Source organism: Natator depressus, chromosome 12 (assembly GCF_965152275.1).
Source record: "Natator depressus isolate rNatDep1 chromosome 12, rNatDep2.hap1, whole genome shotgun sequence".
Taxonomy (NCBI): domain Eukaryota; kingdom Metazoa; phylum Chordata; order Testudines; family Cheloniidae; genus Natator; species Natator depressus.
In genome coordinates this window covers 40,043,933-40,069,678 of record NC_134245.1, presented here as the reverse complement: position 1 = coordinate 40,069,678, position 25,746 = coordinate 40,043,933, and the positions used below count along the sequence as shown (strand labels likewise).

The 25,746-nt window shown below is 47.3% G+C and overlaps 2 protein-coding genes and 2 non-coding genes across 5 annotated transcripts in view; all 4 read right to left on the bottom strand.

Annotated features, from left to right (window-relative positions):
- Positions 1-5,824: 5,824 nt before the first annotated feature.
- Positions 5,825-13,394, bottom strand: RPL13 (ribosomal protein L13). Its single transcript, XM_074968956.1, has 6 exons — positions 13,301-13,394; positions 12,646-12,763; positions 11,982-12,123; positions 9,556-9,729; positions 7,072-7,128; positions 5,825-6,027 (listed from the first exon to the last, which is right to left on the bottom strand). The coding sequence occupies exons 2-6, from the start codon at positions 12,747-12,749 to the stop codon at positions 5,869-5,871; spliced, it is 636 nt and encodes a 211-aa protein (XP_074825057.1). The 5' UTR covers positions 12,750-12,763; positions 13,301-13,394; the 3' UTR covers positions 5,825-5,868.
- Positions 9,789-9,874, bottom strand: LOC141996929 (small nucleolar RNA MBII-202). The gene has a single exon (XR_012641655.1). It is a non-coding gene; the product is annotated as a small nucleolar RNA MBII-202 (small nucleolar RNA).
- On the bottom strand, positions 12,313-12,394 carry LOC141996927 (small nucleolar RNA MBII-202). Its single transcript, XR_012641654.1, has one exon. It is a non-coding gene; the product is annotated as a small nucleolar RNA MBII-202 (small nucleolar RNA).
- Positions 13,395-16,676: 3,282 nt separating the features above from the next.
- The window catches only part of SPG7 (SPG7 matrix AAA peptidase subunit, paraplegin), a 44,972-nt gene continuing 35,902 nt past the window's right edge, over positions 16,677-25,746 (bottom strand). The window contains exons 14-17 of one of the 2 annotated variants that reach the window (XM_074968923.1): positions 24,682-24,838; positions 23,418-23,581; positions 20,983-21,060; positions 16,677-18,878 (exon numbers count right to left, since the gene is read on the bottom strand). In XM_074968923.1, coding sequence (XP_074825024.1) covers positions 18,669-18,878; positions 20,983-21,060; positions 23,418-23,581; positions 24,682-24,838 — 609 coding nt within the window. In that variant the 3' untranslated portion in view covers positions 16,677-18,668. The remainder of the gene's footprint in view (positions 18,879-20,982; positions 21,061-23,417; positions 23,582-24,681; positions 24,839-25,746) is intronic. The other variant, XM_074968921.1, reaches the window with a different exon arrangement.

Genomic DNA, 25,746 nt, shown 5'->3' with positions numbered 1-25,746 from the left:
GGGTGGATGAAGCCGAGGCCCTGTGACATTCTGGGTGTAACAGAACATCTCATTCAAAGCAGACAGGGCCAGAAAGGGTTAATTAACTCACAGACTGACCTGACCCATGGTCGTACTTTAGAGACTGGTTAGGAAGATCTGTAAAGGAATAGAGCTTTGAAATGCAAGTCTGCATTGTTAGAGATAGAAGGGGAGATGTTTGCTCAGGTCGTTGTTGTAAGCAAACAAGTCTTGTCTATGGCTATAGCTTTGATTCAAAGATCAAAAAACGAATATTAACATTTAGGAAGCGTCACGGAGGCCCTGGGCAATGCTCTGCAACTGCTTCCTACGAAGCCAGTCAGGACTCTGGGGGAGTCTCCTCTCTGGGAGCAGACTGTCTGCAGGGCAAGAAGCTCACACAGCTTCCACCTTCCTGGGTCTGACTTCGGAGCATTCAGCATCCTCTGCCCCTCCGTGCACCCAGGCGGGGTCCTGGGGAAGCCAGAGGGTCCTGCACCCCAACTTCGCAGTCAGACGTGACTCTCAGCCACCAGTAAAAAAGAGGTTTATTAGATGACAGGAACATAGTCTAAAACAGAGCTTGTAGGTACAGAGACCAGGACCCCTCAGCCGGGTCCATTTTGGGGGGCAGTGAGCCAGACAACCACGTCTACACTTCACTCTACGTCCCCAGCCAGCCCCAAACTGAAACTCTTTCCCGCCCCTCCTCCTCTGGGCTTTGTCCCTTTCCCCCAGGGCCAGGAGGTCACCTGATTCCTTTGTTCTACAACCGTTTAGCTCTCACCTTGCGGGGGGGAAGGGCCCAGGCCACCAGCTGCCAGGAGACAGGGTGTCGGCCATTCTCTGTGTCCAGACCCCTGCACACACCTGCCCTCTAGGGCTCTGCAACAATCACGCAGCTTATCCCACCACCTAGAGACTTAAGAAATGCACAGGGGAAACTGAGGCACCCCTACAGTATTCAGATGAAACATTAAGAACAGTCCCGCTTCGTCACAGGAAGACACTTGAGTGAAATAGTATTATTGTCTATGTATCTTTGACGGTTGTGAAAACCGGTATCTGAACTGTTTAATGGACAGATTACCCTGTGCTAATGGCCAGGATGTTTGGAAGAAGGAAAGTTAAGCCTATTGTTTTCTCAGACCAAAAGGCTGCAGGAAATGTATAAAAACCTTGGGACACGATCCTTCTTCATCTCAGATCTGCTTTGGGTTTCAAGAAGGGGAAACCCTAAGCCATAGGATTGAGATCCCCAGTCGCTGACTGGAGTCACCCTGAATATGGACATTGGACTATAACCTATGGGCTATTTCTAAAAGGCCTTTTGGCGACTACAAGCTCATCTCTGCTGTGTATCTGAACCTCAAGAACTGAATTCAAGTCTGTCTGTGTATTGATCTTTTAACCAACACTCTCTCTTTCTTTTTTAATAAATTTTAGTTTAGTTAATAAGAATTGACGATAAGTGTGTATTTGGGGTAAGATCTAAGTTATTATTTGACCTGGGTCTGGAGCTTGGTCCTTTGGGGTCAGAAGGACCTTTTCTTTTTTATGATGAAACAAGATTTTTTAGACTATCACTGACGTGTGTGTCTGGATGGAGGCCTGCGGCTGGGCACTTTAAGGGCACTGCGTTGTTTGGACAGCTGCGTACCCAGGGAGAGGCTGTAGAAGCTGGTTTGGGCTGGCTGGGCAAATCTAAGTATTGGAATATCAACCAGCATTTGGGGTTTGTCTGCCCCATTCTGTTTGCACTTCACCCTGATTGAGTGACCTCAGCTGGCTCCCATGGGCAGCCCCGTCACAGACCCCATCCCCACCACCCCGCCTTTGCTCAGCTCCCCGGGGGGATGCAGCGGAGTGGCCTGTGGTTCTACTGTCAACACTACTGCTGACATGCTACGAGAGCTTTGGCGTTTCTTACCTTCTTGGCCCCACTTTCCCCCACCTGCCTCCTGCCAGGCTGAGTCAGGGCCCATTTGTGAAGGGCTATAAAGTCCTCACATTCTTTGCAGTTCTATTCGTACTGGAAGGTTGCCTTGAACGAAAACAAGACAGCAGCTGCTCATCCCAGATTTGCACGGAAGCAGGCACATTAACGTTCCTTCAGCCAAAAAGATGAACCCGCCTTATTCAGAGGCGCCCTTGCCGAGCTGAGAGCGCCACACAATCGTAATTGTCTAGCTCTGCTTCACAGACCACGCAGGAACAACCTCCGTAAAAGACTCCAGACATGCCCTGACCATCTGGCTCAGAGCAGGTGGCCAGAAGGTCAGGATAGAGCAGGACAGCAGAGTCAGTAACTGACAAGACTCAGGAAGTCGCTCTTAAAATGCTCATTCACGTGGACCAGATAGAATTTCAGTTCTTTAATGAAAACTGCTCGTGACACCTTCTGGTTTCTGAAGGGATTTCAAACCATGCAGCCTCCAGCACTGTTTCACAGAATACAAGCCCTGAGAGGCAGCCTCACGGATCAGACTGCCCATCACCCAACCCAACTGCACTTTAACATTCAAAATATCAAATCTTGCAATGCAGCCACCTCTGGGGTAGAGAGCACAAGCCAGCCTGGCGCATAGCAAACTGGTGGAGATTGAGTGGAGGATTAGCCACACACACCAACGCAAGCCTCACCATCTATTGAAAGTGAGTTGGATCCCATTTGCTAAAGTTTTATATGAAAGATACTCCCACTTCCTGAGCAAAGTGCATGGAACTCAGCCTATGGAGGAGGAAGTGCCAAATAGACCCTGCTGAGATTGACCCAACCCATCTGGGGAGTTTAATATTTTCAAGGCCAAGGCTCAGACCCCTGAGCCACAGCCCCCAGCACATCAGTTGAGTAGGAAAAATGGTGAAGAGACACTTCCCAGGACAGCAACTTTTAAAAATGGTAATAGTGGAAAATCTAAACTGAGGTTTTTGCTCCGCCAAGTGGCAACAGTGAGTAACTGCACCTTGCCATTGAAAGAAACTGCACTCTAAGATGCCCCTTCATTTTCATACTTTTACTTGCTAAAGTAACAAATATTTAAAACCAGACCTGTTAAACCCCCATATACACTGGAAGCTGTCACTAGGCCTGACAGAACGCTTATAAACACGAGATGAGCACCTCCCACCATGACCGCAGGAGACAATGTACAATTTCTTAGAAGTCTGTTTAATAAATGTCTATGTACCAGAGTTTTTCTAGCTTATGTCTTGGCCACTTTCCAGTCTGGGTAATTACTGCTTAAGTCTTGCCTGCATATTCTGTTGGTGAGGATAGTCACAGCCTGCCCGTCAGGAGCAGTTAGATAGTTGACATATTCCATCCCAGGGTTGGCTGCATTTCAGTGGTGGATTCTTGTTCCCTGTGCATATACAAGTCACTTGTCTTCTCAAAGCACCTTTTGTTTCTTTCTATAACACGGGCTATGTCTACACTACAAAGATAAGTTGACCTATGCTAGGTCGACTTACAGCCAGCGCAGGAATTAATGCGGTGGCTGATATTCACACTAGCTTGCTTTTGTTGGTGGTGCTTCCAAAAGCTAAAGAGAGCAGGGAGGGAGCTGGCTAGGCTGTCTTGCCTCTGGTGGGGAGATCCATGTTCGGAGTCCAGTTGGCTGCTGTGCTCCAGGCGGAGAGCTGGGACCCCATGGGGCAGCAGGGCTCCAAGGAGGGAGTGGAGAGCCTGGGTGGCAGCCCAAGCCTGGAGCCTGGGTGGAAGCCCAGCTTGGAGCAGAGACTGGGCAGCAGCCCAGCTGGGAAGCTGGCTTTCTTGTCAATTTCACAGCTCCAGCAGAGCGAAATTGACAAGAATGTCAGCCAACAGCTGATGTAAGAAACAGTGTGTCCACACAGACAGTGCATCACTAACTACACCGGCATAAGCCCTAGGCCTCTTGTTGCGGTGGTTTTATGATGTTGGCATAGCACAGGAGTTACATCAGTGGGAGAAGCATTTCTGCTGACTTTTGTCAACAAAACCACGTAGTGTAGACAAGGCCACAGTATGTTCAGAAGCATTAAATCAGACCCATTCAGGAGAGCCCGTAATAGAACAAATCACATTAAAATCTGACTGAATGAAGAATGGACTCTCCCCAAAACCACTTCTCTTCATTCATTCATGTGGCCCATTAATCTCAATTGCAAGGAAAAGTAGGAAATTGTTTCTTACAGAACTCTATGGTACCATGCACCTCTTTGGCACTGTACAAATAACCCTCCAAACCCCACAGAAGCTTTACAAGTTTTTGAAGGGATAAGATTCCAGCTTCTCTCCTCTATTAACTACTTAGCACTGTCCTTTTCGCAATGGGATGCAGCAGTGAGATGGCAGCTCATTCACACAGTGAAATACTGACAACTCTTTCAGAGAAGGCGTTTAGCTATTCAGTTCCAATACCTTAAAATCACGGCTTTTTCCCCTTTAGGAAAGGCTGGACTTGCTCTTCTCCCCAACACCAAACCATGTGAAATATGGGGCTAGGAGGGCAAGAAATAGCCTAGGGTTCCACCTCTTTCATAGAAAAGCCTCATGTACTGTTTGGGGCAGGAAGTTAGGTAACCCCCCACACCAGAAGAGGAAAGTATTAGCTGTGAAAGACAAGTTATTGCTTAGAGATGGCAAACAAGATCTAGTTGTGAGAGGAGTTATCTGCTTCCACCAGATGCAGCACAGCATTACGCTAGAGCTGCTGCATCTTCTCCATGCTCGGAGATGAAGGGCTGGCTGGGTCAGGGCAGCAGAGCTCTGGAATGGATTTTGCTTCACAGTGCACATTTAGCACACACAACACACCAGTGCAGGCAAGACTAACTGGTCCCTGTATGTCCTGCTCATTCTTATGCAGAGGGGAAAATTAGTGTGTGTTGTTTAAAGAGTCAAGCTCAAATATGTGGGAGTCCGAACAAGCAGGTAACAAAACAGCTATTACGTCGAGCAGGTAAAAAGTAAGTTTGTAATTGACTGGGGGGCGGGAGGGATCCATTTCTCTTGCTGTTTCTTTGTTCCAAATTCAACAGACTGGGTAGTACTTTGGGGCCTCCCAGAAGCTATGGTGATGCTCTGAACAAGATACCCTAGGGAGACAGTTCAAACAGCCTACAGAGGGGATGCTAGAGAAGCAGAGGAAATTAGAATCCCTATTTTCTAGTAAGGACCCAGAGGAGGTCCCTGCTACTAAAGACACCAGACATACCGCAGCCGAGACTGGCACCCTACATTGTACCAACTCCTTTTGAAAAGCCCAAGCTCTACTAACGAAACCTGGACACCAATTTTTCAGGGTATTAGACTGGCTTGGCAGAGAGAAAACCACGCAGTCAGTGCTGCATGAAACAGGCGCCCCCCAGTGGTAGGTTAGGACTGGATCAAATTCAGTACTCTTACAACTTCATTCAGCCAGGTCCTCCGCACACTGGAAATTTCAGTCCTGTTTCTTATAGGCAAAAGCGAGCAGGCTATCCCTGAAGAGGAGAGGAGCAATGGGGTGCCGTGTCTGGCTACTGATTAAAGAGTCATCTGCTCAGGTTTCCCTCAAAGCAAGTGGAGGGGAAAACTTAACTGTTTAAACCTAAGGCAACTCCACCCAGACTGAACGAGTACCTGCCACCCACAATGCCAGGAGCCTATTACCTGCTCATCTCAGAAGAAGCAATGAGCAAACCAGTTCAGACTCCAGTTCAACTTACTTTTATACAACACACATCTAGAATGTAGCTGAACAAACTAACACTGATGAGTATAGGCTTCATGTCAAAAGTATCACCTTCCTTTATTCCGGATCCCTTTGCATCTGGTCTAAGAAGACACCACACCAGGTTACATTTCTACACTCTTTTATTGACAGTTCGAGGGAGAACAGTTCATTTCTTCTTCTCCACATCCTGCTCTGCAGCTTCCTTGGCTCGTTTAGCACGGATTCCAAAGAGACGGGCATTTGCACGGGCCATACGCAGGCTGGCAAAGGCTTTGAAGTTCTTCTCATCCTCAGAGATAACACGGGCCTTTTCCTTTTTGTAAACCTAGCAGAAACAAGAGCCAGACAGAATGTGTAACTATCTTCTCTGGAATCCTCTGGTCTATTCAATGTTTAGAAGAGTTACTTTTTGGTACAGATTTCTACTAGCAACAGGACACCATCACTGGCAGAGATGCTTCATCAAAGCAAGAGGCCGTGCCTGCAACACTATTCAATCAGGAGCCTCATTTTTTTCAGCTTCTGTATTTGTCAGCTCACACCACTGATGATGCGAGGGAAGAAACTCCAGGAATAACCACCTCAGGGTAGATGGATATTTACCTCGCTGTCAGTTTACACTCATTCATGGATTACCACCATCAAGCATCAAATATAACCTTTCAAAGCAGCAATGGTTCTAGAACAAACTCCAGTGAACCCACAGCTTGTCATCTTATACTTAGTAAAGAGCTACCAGCCCTAGGTCACTGAAGACTAGATTACCAAAGCACAGGGCTGTGCACAGACAGCTGCTAACTCTTCCATTCTCATTTCTGAGTTGCTTCAGGCAGAACCCTCAATTTCAGAACAAATTCTCAGAGCTGAAACTGCATCCATTAGTCTACCTCCAGACAAAACACTGCCACTACTTCAAGCCCGTGAACTTGCCCTTCGGCCCCCTCAAAGGAGCTCCAATTTAACCAACAGTTGATTAAAAGACTCAAGTTTTCAGTTTTTTTACCCTGGCAAAACTTTAGTGCAGCTTACAGCAGCCAGCTCTGTGCATCTCATTACGCAGTGGCAAAAAAATCCAGAGACCCTGCTAAAGTTACACTCTCACAGTAAAATACTGAGATTTAAAAAAAACAAAAACACCCCAGTATTTTATGACGAGAAATATGAGATCAATTTTAACAGGCTCTTGTTCTTTTGTCTCAAGGTAACTGATGCAGTCTACAGACCGCAAAACTTAACTGCAGTGTCACAATGCAGCACTGAAAAAAACCCATTTGTTGAGTCAGTTCTCTCTAAGTATTTAGAGATACATCACAGCAGTATCTAACTTTGGAACAATCAAACAAAGCGCATGATTTGCAGGTTCACTTACGTTCCTGATTGGCATAACAGGTCCAGAGAGCTGAGTTGCCATCTTGAGTTCTTCTGGCTGTGTAACAGAGGACACAAGTGATTACTGAGTTCAGCAAGACAAGCTGGCTCCCTTGGTGGCAGGCCTGTGGGAGCTGTCTGGGTTAGGGAACGTACCTTCTGGAGCAACACACAAGCTCTTCAGTTTCATATCTTAACTAAAAACTAGGCCTGCATGCCAGGCCCCAGCATTGCGATGTGACTGGAGAATCTAGCAATACATGTTCAACAGGAAAAGTTCCATGGTTTGGAGCTCAGGAATTCTGCCCCATATTTCAGACTGAAGAGAGGGCCCTACATTCCCACATGGAGAGACTTGGAAACACACACGTGGAGAAGTGTGCTAATTCCCACTCCAACAGAGGGCGTGCTAGCATTGTGAAGGGGCCAGCCTAAAGCAGACCTGTTTTTAAGACTGAACCAAGCTGAACCCAGTATTCACAGTTGCACTGTGGAGTGTGACCTGTTAAGGATACTCAGTTAACAGAGGTGGAAGGAAGCAAAGTCATCCTGAGGGCTTGACAAGATGCTGATCCATCATCATTACTCCACCACCAAATTGCCTTTCCTGGCCCCACCAAAAACAGGAATGAAGAATGTAAAGCTCTGGTTCAAGGGCACAACACCTACTCTAAAAAAGTTACACCAACCTGACAAAATGTCAAGTTTACTGTTGTTTCCAGTAAAGTCTCTGGCTCCCATACCCGACAGAGAAAAGTTACTTTGCAGTTTATTTTGTATATTCAAAAAGCATTCAGCTTCCCCTATTTGTCTGGCTCTCATGCAAAACAACAGGGAAAAGAAACATTTTAAAATGCAGCAACAGAAGGCAAAAAAATTAACAAGGGACCCTTGGGTGGAGATAATACGTTTAACAATTTTTATCTCACGCTGAAACTGGCTATATTTCAAATTCATTGTACCATTTTAAAGCTGTGCTGGTGCTAAACATTCACAACTAAATCTGCCTTGCTAACCCGTCTAGGATATGAACACAAGGGACTATACTATTTTAGGTTCTAGTTGCACCAGTTATCAGCGATATTCCCATGACACTCCAGGAAACTTTGCACAAACTGCCCCCAAGGAAACCCTTGTTACAGAAGCCCTTGCTGGAGAAAGGGGAAAACCTTTGGTCTGCATATAAAGTAGTTTCTACTTCAGCTTCTTCACATCCACATCGCCAGCAGTCCCAAACCAGGTTTAAAGAGACATTTTCCAGGACTCTCTACAGTGGGCTTAGGGAATATGTTAAACTGATAAAAAGTTCCAACAAAGCCACATTTTATACAGTTTAGCCAGCCAGTATGAATGCAGTCACAAAAAAGCTAATTGACCAGTCTGAAAGAGTTTTAACACACTCTGACCCAATTCCTGCTGGCAGGCCATGCCATGTTAGAAAAGTTTAAGCAGGAAGCATGTTTAAATACAGGTAAAAAGCCTAGAGCACATAGAGCCTATGGATGTTGCCTAGAAATCCCCTTCTTCAAATCTTTCATTTCACTACATATACCTCCTTATTGGAAGCACGGAGCCTACATAGCTGGAGCAAAGAAATACACGGAAATCCACCTAATTTCAGAACCTTAGCTGATACAAGTGTTTTCTCTGTATTAAGATTTACAGGTTGATAGGTGGAACTCCCCTAAAATTGACCAACTCACCACCTCTGTGGGTTACTCAGCTGATAAAACCTCTCTGCCCCTGCATTTTTTCCCATTGCTCTTTTGTAATTATTTACAAATAGTGAGACAAGTACTCCCGAAACTATGGCTCATTATCCACCCATACACATTAACTGATTTACACTAAATTTCAGCTGCTTAGTCAAAAGTCAGACTTGGTGAGAGTTGCTAAAGCTCTCATGGCTTTGATTCAGGGCAGCCCCGCCCCCCCAATGTGGCTTTAAGTCACCACTGCACACTCCACATTCTGGGCCCAGCTCCCAGCACAACAGAGCTGGTACTAGTTATAGCACATACCCTGCCCAACACCCAAGCTCACCCCTCCATCAGATGTTCATGAAGGCAGACTAGGCTGCTCTATCAACCCTTTGCCAGTGGAAGAGCCCTCCCATATAGGAACATTACATTCAGAGATGTATCTAAGTAAACAATGCTTTACACCAGAACATTAGAGCAGGGGTTCTCAAACTGGGGTCATGACCCCGAGGGGTCCCAAGGTTATTACATGGGGGGGGGGGGTCACAAGCTGTCAGCCTCCACCCCAAACCCCGCTTTGCCTCCAGCATTTGTAATGGTGTTAAATATATAAAAAAGTGTTTTTAATTTATTTGGGGGGGTCACCGCACTCAGAGGCTTGTTATGTGAAAGGGGTCACCAGTAAAAAAGTTTGAGAGCCACTGCATTAGAGGATCAGCCATAACCAAACCTTAGCGCCACTGGGCGGAAGGCCTCTGAAAGCTTCCAGGACCCAATGTACTTACAGAGCTGTCTCCCTTCTTGGGTGCAGAGGGCTTCCTTGGGAAGAGGATAAGCTTGGAGCGATACTCCTTCAGTCTCTGCACGTTGGCCTGCAGGGATTCTGTAGACTTGTTGCGTCGTCTGGGATCCACAGAGATCCCAATAGTCCGGGCAACCCTTTTGTGGATGCCAGCCATCTGTAAAGCAAGAGAGTTCATGCCAATGTTCAAGTGACCGTTATGCCATTGTGCTACTGAGTGAAGCCACTACAGTCATCAGCTGGAAAAGGGTTCAAGTATAGTCATCACAGAGACTACAGAGATTCCGGAGAAAGTGTCATCATTTGACTGTAAGGCCCATCAGAAGCAGAAGCAGCGATTAAGAAATATGAATTGTGCTATGCCCAGGAGTTGGACAGCAACAGATAAGGCATCTCCAAAAGTCAAAGATTAGACTCAATCTACCACAAATTTACATGTTACGTAACTTTGAAGGAGTGTTGACCTCAGACTTGAAATAGCAAAAGGAGGGCACAAAATCTGAGGCCACAGGGAAAAGAATAGGGGACGCCACTTTCACTCATGGAAATAAGCAAGTGTTCTTATATAATTATACTGCAATGTGCAACTCCAACTGTAACAAGCGACTGGGCCATTTAAATCACATATGCCAACCTGACTCATGAAGTTGGCCATACTACTAAGGTTCAAATCAATGCTCTATCAGGTATCACTTACATCATGAGTCTCTAAAAAATACCAGAGACCCAAAAGAAGCAAACTATTTCTTGGTGCTGAGCAGTCCTGTAGACATTTGATTTTACTGTCCCATGACTGTACAGAAGGCTGCATTACCATAACACTCCCTCCTCCTCTCTCCTGAAGTTAAGTGGTTTAAAAACGTGGAATTTTGTTAAAATGGCAAGTTGACCATGTTCCTTTAATTTTCAAAACAATCTTGTGTTGACGTATGCTGCTGCCTACACGGCTCATTCCCACGCTATTGGAATACCTGAAATTAATATGAATACAGGAAACCACCAAACACTAATGTAACCATAAAGTCCTTTATTAAATCCAAAGTTATACAATTGCTCTAAATATGCCTAAATAATTTACCACATCCAAACAGGAACAAAACATTTGATCAAGAGACTTACAAATGGGCTAAACCCAGGGTGCTTAGACCCATATTGGTTGGCTCTAAAGTGGCCAGGCAGGTATTAGCAATGAACTTTTTTATTTACTTTTTTATACTCTTCAACAAACAAGTGATGACATTGCCAAGTACTGACTTCGGTTAAACACCAATTTCAGACAGTTTACCCTTATTTCCAGTCTTGCATGGATGAAGATTTACAAATTCCTCTCTTCCCAAGGCCTTTCCTTCTCTACTTGCTGTCCAACAGCTTTGCCATTGCCCCTGGATTCACACAGGCTTTAACACTGGTGTGTGGGTGGCAAGGGCCATGTTGGCTCATTTTAAGACAGATTCTCTTAGTCTTATTTAAAACCATCTGCAGTCATCCCCAGGGGTCAGAGGCCTTCTTTTTAGAAGCTTTCTTTTACCTCATTTGTTATTCTTTGAGCCAGACATAGAATCACAGAACTGGAAGGGACCTCAAGAGGTCATCTAGTCCAGCCCTCTGCATCCTCCCTACTTCATTCCTTCTGGCCTTATAACTTATTATTTTCAAGGCTTTCCTTCTAATTGCTAGTCAGGGTCTTTCTTTACAACACATATATATTTTCTTAACTAAACTTAAGCTAACTAATTCTCTAATTTCATATTTATCCTACACATTTGTCCATTTTCTGTATCTACAGCAATTACACACCTACCTATAGCGACCACCATCCTGTACTCTGGTTAATAATGTTGTGTTATCTAGGCCTTATCTACACTGCCACTTTACAGCGCTGAAACTTGCAGCGCTCAGGGGAGTGTTTTTTCATACCCCTGAGCGCTGCAAGTTTCAGCGCTGTAAAGTGCCAGCGTAGGCTGTGCTCCCAGCACTGGGCGCTACTCCCCTTGCGGGGGTGGTTTTTGACAGTGCGGGGAGAGCTCTGCACTGCTATCGTGACTACACAGCCACAGTACAGCACTGCCGCGGCAGCGCTTTAACATTGCTAGTGAAGACATACCCCTAGAAAATTCCAAAACAGCCACATGCACGACCAGTTTGGACAGATATCCATTTGCCAACCAATCTCAGCTGCTTACATACACTAGCTACCAACAGCATAACCAGGCTACGCAAGACAGGGGAATCTATCGAGGAGTTCATTTCACCCTCTTGTTGGGGGAAAAAAAAATACTGAGTTGAAACACCAAATTACAGTTGGATACGTTACTCCACACCCACCCAACACTGGGCAAATTTATAGAATGTATCTGTTGCATGTGAGCGCACTCTACTCTGAGACGCTAACCAACCAGTTATACTCACTCTCAGCTCTTCTAAGGTGAATCCTCTGCCAGCACGAACTTTCGTGTGGTACCTAACAGTGGGACACCTCACAATGGGTCGGATTGGTCCTGACACTGGGCGTGGAGCAATGCGACGAGCCTTTGCCTGACGGGCCTTCCTCCTGGGCAAAGAGAAATATCACAAGTCAAAAAAAGAATTTTTGTATAAGATACATAACTTCTACACTGACAATCTTTTAAATGCCCAGTCAGAGTCCCTCACAGAGAAACATGAGAGTAGATCAAACTTGCTGAGGCACGGAATGTGTCCATCTAGTAACTGATGTGAACAAGGCCAGACTACATAATCTCATAGTAAACTACAGTCATCAGATAAAAAAGGGTTCAAGCAAATCATCAATGTTGTGCAGAGATTCCGGAGACTTTTCATCATTTGACTGTAGACCTAATTAAAGGCATTAGGATTAAATTTGCCATGCAGAACATCCATGGCTCACATGGTTTTACTGGCCTCTGTGATTATAACCATAGTAACTTTTAATCACTCTCTATCCACCACAGCGTGCCACAGGAGACAAGGGGGCAAAATTCCCAAGTAAGTGATCTTGATGTCACACGGCAGGTAGACACAATCAAATTCCCGTCTCACTGACACATGCAGCCAGCTGTCCTTAGCATCTCACCTGCGGATCTTCCTAGCAGGCTGGTTAAACCATGTGGCAACTCGTCTCTGCCAATCTTTGTGGAAATGGGGTTTCAAGATCATGCCATTTCGACTGGGTGCCATGATTGCTTATATCCCTGCAGACACAAGGAGCACGTTTAATGACATCTACAATTCACTGCAGGCTCAGGTGACAGAAAGCAGCCCTCAATCGTAGAGACCGGTCAGGGCCCAGCCCTGGGCAGCAGCACCCCACGAGCCGGGAAAGGGAGACCGCAAGGGAGGGCCCGGCCGGCCGGACTGCAACAGCGGGTGGACCCAGCTCCCTGCAACCCAGCGCGCCTAGGCCAGACCGCACAGCCCCCGAACACGAACCCCAGCCCCCGCGGGGCGCCACCCCGGGAACGACGGAGGCGAATGCCCGGCCCCGTCCGCTGGGGAGCGGCCCCCAGGCCACGGCCCAGCCCCGCTCTAGGCTTTAGCGGCAGCCGAGCCGCCCCGCGCCCCCAGGCCCGGCACCTTCCCGCCGCCGCCTCCGCAGCCTCCCCGCAGGACGCGTCAGGCCGCGGGCGGCCCCCCGGCGTCCGGCTGCCCAGGGCCCGGGCCCCGCGGGCCGCCCAGGCGGCGGATGCAGGCGGATAACGCTGCAAGGCCCGGCCTCCGCTCGAACCCACCTCCACGGGGGGAAATGGCCGACCGGAAAAGGAAGGGGTCATGCAGGGCACGCTGGGATATCAGGCCTAGCGGAAACTCAACTAGTTACTGACCAATTAGAATAAAGGCTGGCGAGAGGCCCGCCCAGCGAGCTTCAGCGCCCATCTCTCCAAAAGCTCGCTGCCCTTTACAAAGATGGCGCCCTTTTTAAAGCGGCCGCGTATGAAAAACCAATGAGTGCCGATACCTGCACCAGGTGGGGTAGGGAAAGGCAGCTGGCTGTATCAAGGAAGCGCTGAAATTGCTTATCTAGGACAGCTCATGGAAGATGGGTGAAGTCTCAGAGGACTGGAAAAGGGCAAACAATTCCTAGCTTTAAAAAAAGGAACAAAGACAACCTGGGAATTACAGACCAGTCAATTTACAGCCATGTACAAGATTCACTTTATTTTTTTAAATCTTAGTCCTAATTTCTAGACCATGGACACTAATCCCTCAAATTCCATACCCCCCGGCAGTAAAACAAAGTCTCTTAAATAAGATACCCAAACATCAAAGAGGAACAATCGCAACCTAGACTGAACTCTCGTGACAACTCAAAAATAATTATGTTGAGAAACTGATTATCCCACTCAGGAACTGTCCTGTTGGTGTAGCAGAGACAGAAGCTATTTGCAGCTGCAAGTACTTATTTAGTTTGTTGTACATCAAGTCCATGATCTTAAAAAAAATTATCGAGCAAGAATGTTTAGCATTTACATGGTGAGCTACGTCTTTGGAGTGCAACACAAACATTAATCCAATTAATTTAAAAGCTACTATGAAGTATTCTAGCCTGCTTAGCCACATCCATTCCCCTACATTATTTATTTTAGATTCTAGAACTGAATACATTCCTGTGTATGCATCCTCCCCAGAGCCCTGCATACCTAGAGAGAGCAGCCTGATCTAATGGTCTGAGCCCAGGACTGCCCAATAGCCTTGGACCAGAGGTAACTTGCACTTCTATTATATCACATACATGCCTGTAAAATGATGACGTTATAAAATTACAGCTGCCCAGAGTGTAGCTATGCTGTTCCTACCCCACGTATGCATTTCATCTATCCCAAAATTGCATATATGCCTGGTCAGATATACATGGATGAATAATTCCTATCGACTTACAGCCGTTGCCTGCTCTTGCTAGTGGCACTATTTTGGTTTGGGCTCACGTCTAGACCCTGCACATTAGACCTGCTTTGGCTTCCACAGTTCATCCCAGCCCCTTCTCAAACTACTTCATATACCCAGTGTTGCCCCATGTTTTAATGGCTGCTTCTTCTCAGACTGGAGTTCCTCATTCAAGTCAAGCGAGGAAGGAGGGGGCCCTCATATGTCACCACCATTTCGGGACTGCAGGTGCTTGGAGGATAATTTTTCAGACATTCACACGACACACATTCTTTTCAAGGTGGCTATGGCCACTTTCACAGCATTTAGAACAAAACCAGACTACGCCTGCCTTGAGCCAAACTCCCACAGGGTGTTATACGTAGCGTAAACAGAGCTGTCCTACAAGACTGCTGATGTACTACCTGCTGTCCACCTTAACTGGCATTTCTTACCATCAGTCAGCTCCTGAACGGACTCAAGTGCAGGCTTTGGGATGAGGCCTGATGCTTCCCCAAGGAGTAGGAGCAAGAAACAGCAGCTCTTGAGCAGGTTCCTGCCCGCATTGCAGAGGATCCTGGTAACAGGCAAATGGGGCTGGCTTCAACACACATGAAAGCAGAGCAAAACCAAGACACTAAGTTTGTAAGGCACCCTCTCCGTGTAAGGTTTGAGGGAAGCAGGTGCACTTGTTGAGCTACAACATAGGAACAGCCACACTGGGTCAGACCAAAGGTCCATATAGCCCAGTATCCTGCCTCCCGACAGTGCCAGGTGCCCCAGAGGAAATGAACAGAACAGGTAATCATCAAGTAATCCATTCTCTGTCGCCCATTCCCAGCTTCTGGCAAACAGAGGCTAAGGACACAATCCCTGTGCATCCTGGCTAATAGCCATTGATGGACTTATCCTCCATGTATTTATCTAGTTCTTTTTTGAACCCTGCTATAGTCTTGGCCTTCACAACATCCTCTGGCAAGGAGTTCCACAGGTTGACTGTGTTCTGTGAAGAAATACTTCCTGTTTGTTTTAAACCTGCCTATTAATTTCATTTGGTGACCCCCAGTTCTCGTGTTATGAGGAGTAAATAACACTTCCTTATTTACTTCTCCACACCAGTCATGATTTTATAGACCTCTAACATATCCCCACTTAGAAATCTCTTTTCCAAGATGTAAAGTCCCAGTCTTCTTAATCTCTCCTCATACAGAAGCTGTTCCATACCCCAATAACTTTTGTTGCCCTTTCTTGTACCTTTTCGGATTCCAATAGATCATTTTTGAGATGGGGCAACCACGTCTGCACGCAGTATTCAAGATATGGGCATAAGCATGGATTTATATAGCGGCAAGATATTTTCTGTCTGATTATCCCTTTCTTAATGATTCCCAGCACCCTCTTAGCTTTTTTGCAGATCAACATGTTTTAATGGTTCTCAACTAACAAGAATGACCCTTTGTAGGAAAAGAACTAAATACAATGGCAAAACAAGATTTCAATCCAGATTTTCTGCTTGCTGATTGAAATCAATCCACCGTGATGGCCACAGGTCCACCTCCTCAGCCCACTACCTACACTCCAGTAAGCCTGAGAGATCTGCTGTGGGACTCATGTGGGGGTGGAGGGAGGTGAAAGCTGTGTGGTCATCCATTTGCTCACACCGTTGGACACACCCACCAGGAAGGGGATACTGCTGAGATGGGACCTGCCTTGGGATTCACCTGGGAGGGGAGAGGTGCTCACAGACTCAGCTCCTCCAGGGGTTCCCAGGAAGCCCCTGCAGCCATAGTGCGGGGACCCCAGGAGCTGCTCACTGGGTGTCAGACCCATGCTGTCCCAGGAGCAGCTAAGCCCAGTGAGGGCCACCACCCAGCCAAGGGCATCTCGGGGAGTCAGTGGCAGGCAGCTGATACAAGCAGTGACTTCATGGAGTCTCCCATCACTTCTGCTTTACAGTTCATTTGATGACTGATCCATTTTGTGGTCAGATGATAAACAGACCACGACAAATCTTTAACGCAGGCTTCGCTATTCACAGCCAGTGACCCAGCCACGCTGCAACATCTGCTCTGCAAACCTCTGTGAACCCACTTTTCTGCATGTGGATACTTCCAATTGTCTGACCAGTTAAAAATCAATCCTGTGCCAGAATATGGAATGACAAAGCACCACTAGATGCTGCAGGCTGCACATGCAGGTCTTTTAAAATGATCAGACTGGTAAGGATACCGTAAACACAGGAGCCTGCTGTTTATTAAGAAAGGTCCCAAACCAATTGCATTACATTTGTATTCACACTACAATTAACAGCAGTGCTACCAGATTCCAAGTATGCATACAAACACATATTTGAGACAGTTTTTTAAAAGGTTGAGAAGTGAATACAGTTTCTACAGCAGGTGAAATTCTAGAGTTCAAAGAATAAAGGGGAAGCCCATCATGTTAAAAAGAAAAGAAGGGAAAAAGCAATGGAAATATCAAGTCCCAGACTAGAAGAAAAACATCCCTTCCCCATAAGATTAACAAGTAAAAACCACTACAGAATGCTGTGCCAACACCGAGCTGGCATTAAAACTAGTACAACCAGTGGGTCAGGCAGGTGGCACTGCCTTACAGTAGCCTATAGAGACGGGGGGGGGGAGGGGGGAGGGAGGGTCAATTTTCAGGACCCAGCCTTACTCCTAAACCCAGCAGAGGTTGGGAGTCCTGAGACAGAAGCACGCTCTGCATCAGATAAGTGATGGTGGGTAAGAATGCCTTGGATAACTGTATCCCTTCCATCTGAACAACGCAACATTAGCTGCCTCAAAAGTCTTGTCTTGCTCTCCACAAATGGAAGACTGATGGCGGTAATGTGAGGCGTGTTCATTTGCATCAATTTCTACAGGGGGTTGTAGACTGAAGTCCTTCACTTGTGTTCAGACCTCTTAGTCCCCTACAGAAGCAACTGGGGTGGGGGAGCACCTGGACTGGGGCCTTTCAGGGACACAGACAATAATCCTCATGGAATAATCCATGGAAATAATCCTCAATAAAAGAGAAAAGGGCACATCATACAGCCAGCCACCAAAGTACCCCAGACATCAATGCACAGATATTTCAGATGCTCTCATTGTGGAGTGAGAATGATCATGCCCCAACAAGGTTCTTTTGTAGAGGATTTAAAGGGCTGAACACTAGTAAAGGACTTCAGTCTACAGCTCCCTGTAGAAATCAATGCAAATAAACACATGGGCTTCCATCCCAGAATCCTTACTGAAAGGTGCTTCTCGAGTTCCTACTGAGAAAAGAAACAGCATAACTGGACTCAGCCTCTCAATGCAGCACTTGTGTTCAGTCCTGATCTGGAAAATGGGCTTCTGATGTAGAAGTAGATCCTAGACTGGATTTTAGACACGCGGGGTTCGCCGGTACCTGCACACAAATTGATAACAATCCACAAACTGATAACCCCAAACCAACCAAAACCAAAAAATCCCCATAGAGAGAGAGGGACATGCACAGAACTATCAGAGAGAACAACCGGCACAGGAAGCCCCTAAATCTGGAGAACTGTGTTCTTGTCATAACAGGTCTCATGTACATGTCACAACGCCCCCGCCTCCTGCTTTTATTAATATGTTCTACATAAACAATGCACAAAGACCATTTTACTCCAGTGAACCTTGTTCTCTCAGTCAGTATATTTTTAAACTCTAAGCAGAGATAATCAAAGGGTACAGTCAAGTTATGTGGTAACTACTGTGTCAAACTGCTTTGAGCCCTTCCGAGTGGACTCCACGATTGTGCCGGACAGAGAGACACTTCCGAAGCTCTGGCACGGGAAGGAATGACAGCGCACACCCATGTCACAGCACAGATGTTGAATGTTGATAAGAAATCCAGCTCCTAAGAGTGTTTACACTGCGCTGAGCCCAAAGAGATTTTAGCATTTAAATTAATTCTGAACCCATGCATTACCCCTTTCTGCCTCACATGACCAACTACATCTGTGCTTGCATCAGGAATCCCCAACCCCGGAGATAACCAGTTGCAGAATCCCTCCCTGAAGACAGCCTGCCTTGCACAGTAGCTGAGAAACCCAGAAGTTAGGGGCAGGATATCGGCAACACACAGATCCCCTGCTCTGGTCTCTCAGTGCCTTTGACCCTGCAGCTGAAAGGGGAAGGACTCAGGTATGGTGCTAGAAGGAAGCCTTTAAAGCGCTCCTCTCCCATTCCGGATCAGGAATGGGTTTCATACTGGTCTCAAACTGGGTTCCTCCTCCTCTTCCCGGGTCCGGGGTTGCTGGGGTGGCTCTTCATCGCCTGTGTCTTGTTTGTCTCTCTCTGCTTCAAGCCAGCTCTGAGGAACGATCATTTTCTTTGGCCCATGAGGAGGGAGCCCAATCAGGGCTTCCATGTCCTCATAGTTTATCACTTCCTTCTCCAGGAGGGTATTTGCCAGCTAGAAAGAGCAGACAGGGCAGAAGGTGAGTGTACATGCACTGAGAGTTCAGAAAAGTTAGTGGCAGCTCTGGCAAGGCATGAAGAAGAGCATGCTGACATGGCAGCACATGCTTGTGGTAAAGCATCTCCAGAACATGCCTCCATCCTCCCCAGGAGGTCAGCGAAAACGGAAGAGAAGATGTTTGTCCATGACTGTAAGCAGCAAACAACATCAAGGCATATATCTGGACAAACATGCTGCCAAAGCAAGATGTGCTGGTGCCGGAGGGAAACAAACACACCTGGGTTACCAAATCCACAGGTTTTACAGCTAATACTATATGTCTGCCCTAGGAATACTTTACTGGTATAGAAAACCAGTACGTTATACCGGCAAAGTGCTCCTAGTGTGGACACAGTGACATCAGCAAAGCTCGTTCTGTACTGGTTACAAGCTGTATCAGTAAAAGTGCAGCTTTGCTGCTATAGCTGCGTCTACACTAGGAGCTTCTGCTGGCTTCACACCCTGACCAACAGAAGCACCTAGTGTAGGTCTGGCCTATCTGTAGTTTTTGGGGGCCAATATGCGACTTTTTGAGCTGCTGGCACCTGCTACAAAGACTGAGAAACAGCCAGGAGAGCTTTGGGGAGAGGGGCACTCTCACAGCGGAGTACGACTGGATGCTCTGTTCCCCTAAGCTCGGCAATCTGCAGCTACTGGGGTATAAGTTAAGCAGGTGATCTCTAGCTGCTGGCCTGAAGGAGTGACCAGGAGAATCACTTTAGCTGAATGAGGTCCAAGGAGCAGAGGTAGAAAGGTCTGCCCCTCTAGTCCATAAACTTAGTTGACTTTGCACCTGTGTGGACACTTGTGAAAGGTGCCAGGTTAACAGTCAATGAAACTAAAGGCCTCCAAAGGATAGGTACTGTCTGGACAAAAGTAACACAAGCTTTCCTCACTGCCCATTGGACAGAAACTCTCTAGGCATGGGAGGAAAGTTCATTCTCCAGGTCCATTCAAATTTCTCGGGGTGTCTGAAAGTGACAGGACTGCCCACATTACCAACAAATATGTCAGCAGTTAGGTAAGACAGATATGTGTGTAGACAGTTGTATTCAAGTCCTTTTTCTCTAAATGGTTTGATCCCACAGTTAAAGTAAACAATACTGTGCTTGAAGCAGGCTGGCCGGTCATTATATATCACTGGTCACAGACTCCCTAAAGGAAGAATCAAAGGTGTCCATACTCAGTTGGGCCACTGGGTGAGCACAGTTGATACACAGGGTACAATAACCCAGGCCCTGGTCCAAGAGTGGGAGAATTGTGAAATTCCATCCTAGGATAGGTAAAGGCCCCCGGCCTGATACCTGAGGGGGCAGAGGTGCAGCCAGCCCTGTAACACTGGCAGCGGTAGCTTAACAATGTGAACTGAGACTATCAACTCATTCACACTGGTGACGTGGAGGCAAGAGGCTCTAAGTCCCATTATTCCTCCCCTCAGATACTGGGCCGCTCCAATCCCCAGGTGGATCTCCTGTGAATTGGCCCCCAGCCACGGTGGTAAAGGCAGCACTTTGCTTTTTGAGTCTGTCAGACATGCTGCTTCTGACATGGCAGACTCCTCCTGGCAAGTCCGATAGCTATTCTTGCAGTGGTGTAAATTACTCCGCAGCCCCATATTTGGCATCCCAGGATCAGAAAGTCACCACGGAAGTAACCTAAAGGAACTGCAGTTCTGTGCTACAGAGTCTAACCTTCAACCGCCCCCATCAAGTCCTTCACAGAGAGCACCCTTCTTTCCAAGCAGAGAGTCCCTGAACACCACCAGTTAATGTCTAGAGACTCACATCATTCACCACTAAAGAAAGTTCCCACTGCAAACACACATGCATGCCAGGTCCTAATCCAATGGCTGACCAGATACGCAGCTCAAAGTCTCTTTCCTTTGCTTCCCTAATCTTCCTGCAATCTGGAAATGCACCAGAACCCACACTGCTTCTCAAAGCTGGAAGATAAGCACAGAAACACCGCTTCCTGAAAGTACCACCACCACTCCCTAGGACTCTAGCAAGCAAGGACCTGGTGGCTGCAATGATGCCAGAAGCACTAATGAAGTCCATACCGTTTGCAGTTTGCCCCGGTTGTCCAGTAAGAGTTTCTCTGTGTGCCTATATGCTTGAGCCACCAGCACTTTTGCTTCCTGGGAAGAGAAGTGAGAGATAATGATAATGGAAGAGAGACTTGGAGCACAGACAAAGACGAGTGAACACTATGTTCATATAAAAGATGAGCTGTGCCTAGAGACATGATTTACAAACAGGAGCTGGTTAGAAAGTCCTGTCCCTATGGAAGAGTTTGGTTTTCTCTTTTTTTTAAACCAAAAAATCAAAGATTTTCTGCCAAAAACGAGTCTAGTCTCTTGATGAGCTGCCACAGCACATCAGGTGAGTCCCCAGTTGTGGGGCATCATGGGTAATGTAGTCCAGCTGGGAAACCTGATGATAGAGGAGAATAGGCGCATGAGGCAGCTGAACTGTAATTCCCATAATGCACCACGGCAGCATTTCTGAATCAAAATGTTTCCGTTTTCAAGTGTTTGGTTTCTCATGAGTTGACACTGTCTGGAGAAGGCAGACACTTCTCACACAACATTTCATTTTGTCAAAAACCCAATGTTCTATTTAAAAACAGTTTCACTGGGAAGTTTTCAACCAGCCCTAATACAAACACCTGCTCTCTCCCTCCTCCAGGGTGTCCAAGAGATCTAGAAACCAAAGAAACAAAAATTCTATTTTTGAGATTTTTAGGCTACGTATCTTCTTGTGATCCAGACACCACACAGTATTGTTTATTGCACATTGTTACTCCTGGGGGAGTTATATGTCACTGCGCATGTGCAGAATTTATGTCCCCCACAGATTTCTTTGCTTCCCCACAGAAAAATATCTTTCTGATGGGAAAGCAAAGGGAAGCCAAAAGAGCAGCCATATGACCCTCCCCAGCAGTATGTTTTGGGTGCCGAGGGCAGCCAGCAGAGAGGTAGACCCAGCTAGTGGTTCCTACCCTGTGCTGGGCTCAGCTGCTAGTCCTGGCTGGACTGAGGAGGATGTGACTTCCTCTTCCTCTGCACGGCATCCAGGGCCGTGTCAGACCCACCCCCAGATTTCTCCCCCAGGTGCAGGAAGCTCTGTAAACTCCCCCATTCCCCCACTTCCTGCACTCATCGCTCCTCAGCTACAGGGGAAAGGATCCCTGTACAGGGAGCTACTCCTCCATCTGCCCAAGCCACATGCATCCAGACCTCCCCACTGAGTCCCCCACAGCACCCAGAACCCTCCCCCCCGACAAGCCCCACTCCCCCTGCACCTGGACCACCCTGACAAGCCACCCACACCTTGGTCCCCACCTACTGAGCACCAACCAGTTGCCCATGGATCCCCACCCACTGAGTCCCACTTCCCCAGCATCTGGAACCCCTCACTGAGCCCCTCATACCCAGACCGCACTGCCAAGCTCTATCCCTCCCAAACCCAGACGCACACACACCCCACTGAGCCCCAACCACCTTCACCTGGACCCCCCTGCAGAGTCCCATTACCATTGCACCCAGAACCCCCCAACAAGCCCCTGTGCATCCAAATCCCTCAAGCACCTGGATCCCCCACTGAGCAGCCTGCACCCAGATTGCCCCACACAGAGCCCCCTCAACCCACACCTGGATCCCCCCACACTAAGCCCCTCCAAACTTGGATCCTGCATTGCTGATCCTACTTTCCCACATCTGGTGCACCTGGCATGAAGGGGCAGGGCCCTGGGGTGTTTCTGGGGCAGGCCCGGTCCTTGTGCTGTGTCAGGGTTGGGTGCAGCCTCACCACTGAGTCTGTGTCCTGGGGATGAGCTGCACACTGATCTCCCACCTCTGTGCAGCCAGTGGCCTGTGCTCCCCAATGTCATGCTGGAGTCTCCACATTTATTTGACAAATAAAATTTGCAGAATTTTAAAATATTGTGCAAAGAATTGTTAAGTTTTTGGCACAGAATGCCCTCAGGAGTAGCACGAAAGTGAAGGGGTGGATACGCTCAGATAATCACAACAACTTTCCAGATCCAGGCATCTACTCTCGATCCCACAGTCACCCCATCCTTATTATGTTTCCCACTCCACCCTCAAAAAAGTTATAGTCACACCTCATCACCCTGTCCCCCACTCTACCCCATCTCATAAGACTCAGGTCAAGTTGAAATCATGACTGCAGCTCTCTGCATAGATTAAGTTTTTATAGCTTGCAACCTATTTCATGGCAACTAACTGCGGTTTAAAGCAGCAGCACCACTGGAGCAGACGTTGTAGCTGCACAGGATTCTGCCTGTTGGAACTCAGCGAATGTTCCTAACAAGGTGGCACAGAACAAACCAGCGCAGGTTTCGAGGCGTTTCCTTCTAAGTGGCCAGTGAGCACAAAATATCGGGCGGCAAGTTTTATTTGCAATTTGGATTTTTAAATGAAGTGAGAGAAGCAAAGAACAAAAGGGAAGCTGCCAGGACAAAGAGACTTACATGGTCCATCATTTGCTGAAGCCCCTGGCTGAAGGGGCGCCGACCTATCCCGGGTGTGCTCTCCATCTCTGGGAAAGAAAGATGCCCAATGCTGGGCACCATTCCATACTGCTTCACCATCGAATAGGCCATCTTGGTCACTTTCCTCAGGTCATCCTCTGCTCCTGAGTGAGACAGGAAGACAGCATGGGATCACAGAGCTGACCGGCGTAGCAATTGGTGCACCTCTAGCACACAACCCACTCTGCAAGTCAGGTGTTCAGACCTGCAAGGATCTGTGTAGTTGAACAGCCCACCCCAACCATTGACTTTACTAACTAAGCCAGGGGAAACTGTCACACATTCTACTGACAGCTCCTACAATGCACAATCTCCCCTCCCCTCACCTCCAGAGTTTGAAAAGACAGTATTTCACCAGAGCCTCTAGGAGTAAGTCTAAGACAGCAGGCTGGCATGTCAATTAGGAAGAGACCTACACACTGATGAGGACAAACCCATGATCAAAAAACTCATTCAACATTTCACCCCACTCCCCAGTCTGCAGATATGTCTGCTGCTCAGATCACCAACAGGAAACAGGTAAGCACAGACCCAGGGTCAAGCTTTCTAAACACCCTGTAAACTACTTCAGAGACTAGAGAGAGAACACTGAAGTTCTTGGCACATAGCATAACGCTTCAAGATGGGAATTTCGAGACTGCTCAGTGATGGCCTAGCTCTGCTCCCATCCAGGTCAATTCGCCAGAAGCTGGGAATGGGTGATAGAACAGGCAATCATCAAGTGATCCTTCCCCTGATGACTGCCTGTTCTGTTCATTCCCTCTGGGGCACCTAGCATTGGTCACGATCGGAAGACAAGACACTGGGCTGGATGGACCTTTGGTCTGACCCAGTGTGGCCGTTCTTATACAGAAGTTTCACTGTTGGCTTTAATGTGAACAGAGTTAGGCCAATGCTGAACACTTCTGAAAACTGCACCCTTCACTTGGATTTCAATGATTAATGCAACTCTCCCACACGTTATAGCTAAAGACAATGCCATTGGAGGTAAATCCTCTTTCTCCCCACCCGACTTCCTCCAGCTGGTGTTACTAGGACAGACAGTTGAGGATTTACAGTGCTGTAAATCTACAGAACAGCTCCTTATGCCAACATGCTCTGAAAGCCAAGGAGGTGGACAGCTATCTCCCTTCTATGTAAGGGAAGGGCCCTGTTAACCTGGCACCTCATCTGGCCCAACCCGTGCAAGGTTCTGGCTCCTCACCCGTTGTGACTTTGTTAAAGGTGATGGCTTCAGACACTCTCCCTCCCAACGCCATGCACATCCTCTCAAACAGCTGCTCCTTGGTGAAGAGGTACTGGTCTTTTGGGAGGATCTGAGTAAATCCCAGGGCAGCATTTGTTCGAGGGGCTATGGAAACCTGAAACACACAAACAGTCTCTGCCAATTTCAGAGAACAGGGGCTACAAAATAGAATCCAAGCAGGGAGAGGAGAGGAAGATATTCAGATTCTCTATTTAACCTTGGGTTTGTGAGAGGCCATGGGGTGCACTTGTGTGAGGGAACCTCAGCACTGCCACAGCTTCTTGAGATTACAGGCCCAGGAGGCCAAAAAATGATAATGTCACTTGACAGCGTTCCCCCACTGAAAGATCGGGCTTCATGATTGTGCTTCCTGACATTACGGAGAGAGGCAGGGAGGAATGAGACATGGAAGTCACTCTTAGGGTAGTAGTCAACTAGCCAGTGAACCTCCAAGATGCCAAAGTGCTTTTAGAGACCACCAACCAAACTCAACTAACTTCACGCTTGTGAGCATGTTCTGCAGAAGTTAATGGGATTACCAGAGTTAGTACGGCAAGCAGAAATTGGCTCTATATTAAACAGGCATCATTTATAAGATCATTTAAATGTTGGGAGTGCAGTAATCATCTAACAGTGCAAAGCAACACTACACAAAAAGGTTTAGTGCTAGCGTAACACAAACAAGTCTCTGATACTGTAAGAGATTTTATTCCAACGTTTGGTCTTTTTTTGGGGTGGGGGAAACACATGGAAGAATACAGCCCCACAGGTCTGAAAGGAAGCCCTTTCCTATGGAGTGCCTCATGAGGCAGGCCAACTCACTAGCCTACCAGTCTCAAAAAGCATCCCTTCAAACCAGAGTCACACGCGATGACCCAACCAATAATTTTCTAATGTGCTGGCAAGCGATCTCCGTGAGAGGAAGACTGTGCATGCACACGCAGGCCATGCTTTGTGTGGGAGGGGCATATGAATCAAGGAGCAATTGTAGGTAGATTTTAGTCCCTTTAAGTGTGCACAGGG